Genomic DNA, 6,677 nt, shown 5'->3' with positions numbered 1-6,677 from the left:
GGGCACGCACATTGCGTGCGTGCAGTTGGTCAGGAGGGGTACCGTAACTGGCCTCTTTTAACCGACAGATGGGATGGGGGCTGTAATAGCCTATCAATAACCAGCCTTTGCAATTAACGGCCGCCTTTTGGCAAAAGGATATCGCACCTCAAGCTACAGTACTATCCGGGGGCCCAACCCTGAAGATTCGACTGCACAATTTGCAAACTAAAACCGCTCCGGGCCTCACGGCCCGTGACTGTGGGATAAGTGATCGGAGATAACCTTGATGGGGGCAAGCAATCCCAGGTAGTACGCGTATTCCAACACACTACTCGATGAAAAACTACTGCTACGTGCGGTGTACTTAGACATTGTCTAACGCGTCACGTTTTCGTGTTCGCAGAACTATGGCTCGGAGTAAGCGAAAGAGGACGCGCCAGGAACTCGAGGAGGCCCAGCGCGAGAACGAACGCATTAACGCGACACCCATTCAAGAGGAAAAGGATGCGCGAAAACGACGTCAGACCAAGCGCAGAAAGAAACGATACGACTTGAACAAAGAGCTGAAGGCCCTCAGCGTACACCAAGACGAGCCAGACGTCACAGAAGCGACGGAAGTTCCGGCTCATCGTATTGAAGATCAGGAGGAGAAGACGGAAGAGTCCGATCCTTCGGTACATCAGCGCCGTTTTGCAGCTCAGATGGAGGCAGCGTATCAAGCGGGAGCCGCTGAGGTGGCTTCATTTGCAATACCTCCAGCTCCTGTTCAAGAAGCGATTCCGGTGTCAGCAGCGCAACGAGCTCGCGAAAGACGAGCTAGCAGGACATTGTCTCAGAAAGATCGCGACCGTACCAGTGATGCGCAGAGAGCTCGCACGAGACGAGCTAATATGTCACTCTCTCAGCAGGATCGTGCCCGGAAGAAAGACGCTGAGCGCAAGCGCGCCCGTAGAGCTCGGATGCGCGGGGAGGAGCTTCAGGAGCACCGATATCAGAACAGGCAGCACCAAACGGCACACAGAGTGGGGATGAGTGAGCAAGAACGGGATACTGAACGCGAGCTAGACCGCCAGCTACATGCGAATCGGCGAGGACACCTCTCGGAGGAACAACGAGATGCTGAACGTGAGCTAGACCGACTACGGCAATTTAATCGGAGAGCAGGGCAGACAGCAGAAGAGCGCCAGCAGGAACTCGAGCGGGTGCGCACTCGACGCCAGTGCGTTCGACATGGCCACGCTCTTATTTCCCTCGAAGACTTCGATGCGTCCATGATAACGGGTGACGACGTGGTGAGCGGCCGGCACAAGCTTCCGACAACAACGGTTTGTCCGATCTGCAATGCTTGGAAGTGGCCTGGGGAGTCTGCGATATCATGCTGTCTGGCAGGCAGGGTAAAGCTGCCTCCACTGCACCCCGCGCCACCAAAACTGCTTCAGCTGTACGGAGATCCCGAGTTCCGCCGTCAAATTCGTGCCTACAATCAAGCCTTCGCATTTACGTCGATTGGTGCTTCGTGCTCAAACCGATCGTTTCAAAATGTGCATCAAGACGAGAGCGTTGCGGGTACACACGGGGTGTACACATATCGCATTCAAGGGGCTATGGGGCACTACCTAGGATCTCTCCTCCCCCACATAGACCGTCGGACAGGCGCGCGAGTAGCACCCAAGTTTGCGCAGATCTACATTGTGGATCCAGACATGCAACGCCGCGCGGAGCGACGTCTTGGTATATTCGCGGATCTGGATCGTGTTGCACTACTAGACATCGAGAAAATGATGGCAGAGCACAACCCATTAGCGCAACGGTTCCTCCACTTTGGGCAGCAAGTGCGTCAACACAACACGGAGACTCCAGTAGATTTGGTCTTCCGTCTGCATGATAACTCCTCGCGACCGAGGACGCATAACCGCCCCACTGTGTCTGAAGTGGCTGCGACTCTCATTGAGGATGGCAACCTGGCTCAGCCTCGGGATCTACTGCTCTTTACACGCGATCAAAGGCTGCTACGTTTGTATGAGACTCACGCCGATTACGATCCACTCCAATACCCGCTTCTCCTTCCATATGGAGAGAAGGGCTGGACCTACACAGACGAGTTCGCGAATGGTGCTGAGTATCGAAACAAGAAGGCGATGTCGCTTCGTGAACACGTCGCGTTCTGCCTTCATCAGAAAGTGGATGACCAGTCCGCTCTCCACCAAGGCGGGCGTCTATTTCAACAGTGGTGTGTAGATCAGCGTGCAAAATGTGAGCAAGAACAGCTTCGCTGGGTGGCCGACAATCAGAAAACACTTCGCGCCGATCAATACAGGGGTGTTCAAGACGCTTTGCTCAACGAAGATACTTTGGCTCTGGCGGAAGGAGAAGTGCTGCTGTCGGAATACGACCGGGTCCAGAACAGATTAATGCACCCGGACCAGGACGGAGGCAACAGAGGACGACCTACCCACTTTCTTAATCAGGTTGGCAAGCGTATCATACTACCGGCTTCGCACCTGGGTAGCCCGCGGTCCATGTACAAGTCGTATCAAGATTCGATGGCAATTGTTCGGGAGTATGGACGGCCCGACGTCTTCTTGACGGAAACGTGCAACCCTAAGTGGGACGAGATTCTTGAAGCGATACCTTCCGATATCCAGACAGCTCAAGATCGACCAGACATCGTGGCTCGCGTGTGGCAGCAGAAACTGCAAGCGACGCTTGACGATTTAAACCAAGGCGTCCTGGGGCGAGTGCGCGCTCGGATTTACGTTGTCGAGTTTCAAAAACGAGGGCTCCCCCACGCTCACGTATTGATTATTCTGGCTGACGAAGACAAACCTCGAACGCGCGAGATCGTAGACAAGATGGTATGCGCTGAGATCCCAGATAAGGATACAAACCCTCAGCTGTATAAGACGGTCATGTCATGCATGCTCCATGGTCCATGTGGGCCTGCAAACCCTTCCTGCGCGTGTATGAAGGACGGCAAGTGCACCAAAGGATATCCGAAGCCCTTAGCAGAAGTTACACAAGCCAATGCCAACGGATATCCAGTGTACAGACGACGTCGACGGCAAGAAGGTGTTCTAAAGTTCAAAGGCAGAGAATACGACAATGCTACGATCAACCAGTGGGTTGTACCGTACAACCCGTACTTATCCCAGAAGTACAACTGCCACATCAATGTGGAAGTGTGCACGGATATTACTGCGGTTAAATACCTGTACAAGTATGTGTACAAAGGACCCGACATGGCTATACTCACTGTGGAAGAAGTCCGAGAAGGGCAGCAGAGTGCGCGTCGAGAACCAAATGAGATTCTACGTTTCTTGAGCGCCCGGTACATTTCTCCGGTGGAAGCTTGCATGCGCCTGCTCGATTTCACGATTCAGGGAAAAACCCATGCGGTTACTCAGCTAACGGTTCATCTCGAGTCAGGCCAGACGATTTGCTTTCGCGAGACGGAAAACCCGGAGGCAGTTTTGGAACGTGGTAGTCACACGATGCTGACCAGATTCTTTGAGTTGTGTGCGAGCGAAGTGCCCGAGAATCATATTGCCAAGACGATGTTGTATCAGGATATCCCCAAAGAGTTCTGCTGGAAAGCGCCGGAGAAAGGGCAACCGAAAAGGTGGGTTCGCCGGAAACAGTATCAAGCAGCTGTTGGTCGCATGATTCACGTGTCTCCTCGAGATATGGAGCGGTTCTACCTTCGGCTACTGCTCTGTCAGCGTAGAGGTCCAACGTCGTTTGAAGACTTGAGAACGGTTAACGGAATTGTCTGCCCAACATTCCAAATTGCGGCGCGGGAGGCTGGCTACTTGGAGAATGACAACGAGTGGGTTTCGTGTTTGACGGAAGCGGCTGAGTTCCAAATGCCGTATCAACTACGCCAGCTCTTCGTCACCATTCTGGTGTATTCAGCTCCAGCAAATGTTGGTGTTCTATGGGATCGGTTTTTCGCGGATCTTTCCCAAGACTTCGCACGCAAACATCAGGCTTTGATGAACCCCTTCAAGTCGGCGTTGGTCGAATTTGAAACGCTGATGAGCATTCAAGAACTACTTCAACCGAGTGGGTATGCGGTAGCTGACTTCGACGAGCTTCCTCAGTTGGGGTCGTTCCCAACATTGATTCGTGAAGCGCTTCGCCAAAACGGATTACTTCGACGTGAGCTCACTGGATACGATGCGTCAGCTTTGGAGGCGATTGTACACACAGAAGATCAGCTAAACGAAAGTCAGCGGGTGGTTTACGACCAGATTATTGAAGCGGTTGAATGCCCGGAGGAAGGCAACAAGTTATTTTTTGTTGATGGCCCGGGTGGTACTGGAAAATCTACACTGCTTCGAAACATACTGGCCAAAGTCAGACTCTCGGGGAAAATCGCCATCGCTGTGGCGTCTAGCGGTATTGCCTCGCTCTTGCTCATGGGTGGTAGGACAGCTCATTCTACATTCAAGATCCCTTTGAAATTGAACGAGAGCTCGACGTGCGGTATCAGGAAGAACTCCCATATTCAGGAGTTGATTAAGCATGCAAGTTTAATTATTTGGGACGAAGCACCTATGGCCCATCGCCACGCATTCGAGGCAGTAGACCGAACACTGCGGGACATACTTGACAACGATACCGAGCCTTTTGGGGGGAAAGTGTTTGTACTTTCGGGAGATTTCCGCCAGATTCTCCCGGTCGTTAAGAATGGAACACCCGTCGAGACAATTGACGCTTGCCTCAAGTCGTCTAGGCTGTGGCCCCAATTCCAGACGTTCCGTCTTACGGAAAACATGCGAGTGCGCACAGCTGATACTGCAGACACTGCTGAGGAAATGGCTGCGTTCTCCGAGTTCCTGCTGCAAGTCGGGGAGGGAAGGCATGATGTAAACCCTTCCCTAGGAAACGATTACATGAAGATCCCGCGCGATATGCTGATTGAGAATCCACCTGTGCCTGAGGATGAGGACCAGGAAATTCGTCCGGGCGTTATTCCAAGAGGCATGGATCGGATCATCGACGAGATGTATGGCGAGATTAATAACCCCGAGGTTGCTACCGACGAGTATTTCGCTAACCGAACGATCCTCACGACCACGAACGCAATCGTGCACCGCATCAATGAAGCGGTGACCGATCGATTAACTGGACAGGCGCGGGAATACATGTCTTCCGATTCTGTACAAGACGACGGTGATGGCAATTTTTTCGAGCAGGAGGTACTCCACTCGATGAATATCAGTGGAATGCCGCCCCACAAGCTGACCCTCAAGGTAGGAATGCCTATCATGATGATGCGGAACCTGAATCCAGATCTAGGGCTGTGCAACGGAACACGGCTTCGAATTGTGGCCCTCAAGCCACATGTCATCCACGCCACAATCATGACCGGTGAGCGACAAGGGCAACATGTGTTGATTCCCCGCATTGTTTTCATCAGTGACGGAGACATTCGGAGCTTTCCGTTTCATTTGAGACGCAAGCAGTTTCCTGTCCAACCGGCCTTTGCGATGACGATTAACAAGGCGCAAGGACAAACGGTGCAGTACTTGGGGCTGTATCTTGCTACGCCTTGCTTCTCCCACGGGCAGCTGTACGTTGCGATGTCGCGAGTTACTTCAAGATCAAGATTCAAGGCGCTGGTCGAGTACCCAAAGCTGGAGGAGGAGGATGGGGTCTACGCCCAGAATATTGTCTACAGACAGATCTTTGGTTCGGAGTAGGAATGTTCAACTTCAAATGCATTTAATACATAACGTTTACATAAAACATGTTTAAGCGCAGCGAAGGCGTGAGCCCATTTCCCCCGGGACTACAGCCTGCCACCTCCGCCGCGTAGCGGCGGCGAACGGCTAGTCTTACCCCCCTAGTGGAGTCTGGTGTCTGTCCGTCCGTCAGTCCGTCCGTAACGGGCTAGGGTTAATTAATGTAACGCAAATGCGGGCGTTCTACTGGCTGTCGAGCGCAGCGAAGGCGGCCTCGATTCGCTAAAATTGCAAAATGTGGTGTACATATTATATGTGGTCTACACATCGTACTTAAATGCACCGTCTCATTTTCAGCTGCGGTTCGCCACCTCATGCGAAGGGCGCTGCCTGTGTGCGCGTTAGTTAGCATTAGTATAAGGCGCCGATAAGCACACGCGTACTATATCGTCGTAGGAGCTGTTGAAAAAAATTGTAGGATTTGGTGACTCATATTTCGGCCTCAATCGAAACTTTAGTACTTATAGGATATATAATGATATTTAGGCTTCGTAGTACTTTTAAATAATAAAACTTACAAAACTTTTAAGTAATACTATGTTTTGAATATTTTATATTTTTCTTGCAGACGTTTATAGCAGTACTACAAAAAATTAATTAGTTGCGCAAGAAAAAAACGCATGTTATTACTAATACTAATCAATTTAAACCAAAGTAACGGTATTATATTTGCGTTAGATAAAGATGCACAATTTATTACTAATATTAAATATTCGAACACTTTTAAAATGTGAATATAGTGGCTTCCCACCATCCCACCCCACATAACCATGTACACCACTCCGCCGCCGATAAAAAGGATCGTATTCCTTTGTATTCGCGCGCGTAGTGTACGACCTTAAGAGATTGTGCGCACTTTTCACCACGATATGTAGCATACATCAAACAAAATAAAAACAGCGTTTGCGATTGAATTAGCGCGGAGGCAAGTGGACAAGAACACGAAAC

The 6,677-nt window shown here is 51.1% G+C and overlaps 1 protein-coding gene across 1 annotated transcript; it reads left to right on the top strand.

Annotated features, from left to right (window-relative positions):
- Positions 1–389: 389 nt before the first annotated feature.
- PITG_23151 (helitron helicase-like protein) lies at positions 390–5,687 on the top strand (the record flags this gene model as incomplete). Its single annotated transcript, XM_002997015.1, has 1 exon — positions 390–5,687. One exon carries the CDS (start codon positions 390–392, stop codon positions 5,685–5,687), a length of 5,298 nt encoding a protein of 1,765 aa, XP_002997061.1.
- Positions 5,688–6,677: the final 990 nt, after the last annotated feature.

Source organism: Phytophthora infestans, genomic scaffold, assembly GCF_000142945.1.
Source record: "Phytophthora infestans T30-4 supercont1.91 genomic scaffold, whole genome shotgun sequence".
Lineage (NCBI taxonomy): Eukaryota > Oomycota > Peronosporomycetes > Peronosporales > Peronosporaceae > Phytophthora > Phytophthora infestans.
The sequence above is the reverse complement of the archived record's forward strand: the minus strand, read 5'-3'. Positions and strand labels throughout refer to the sequence as shown.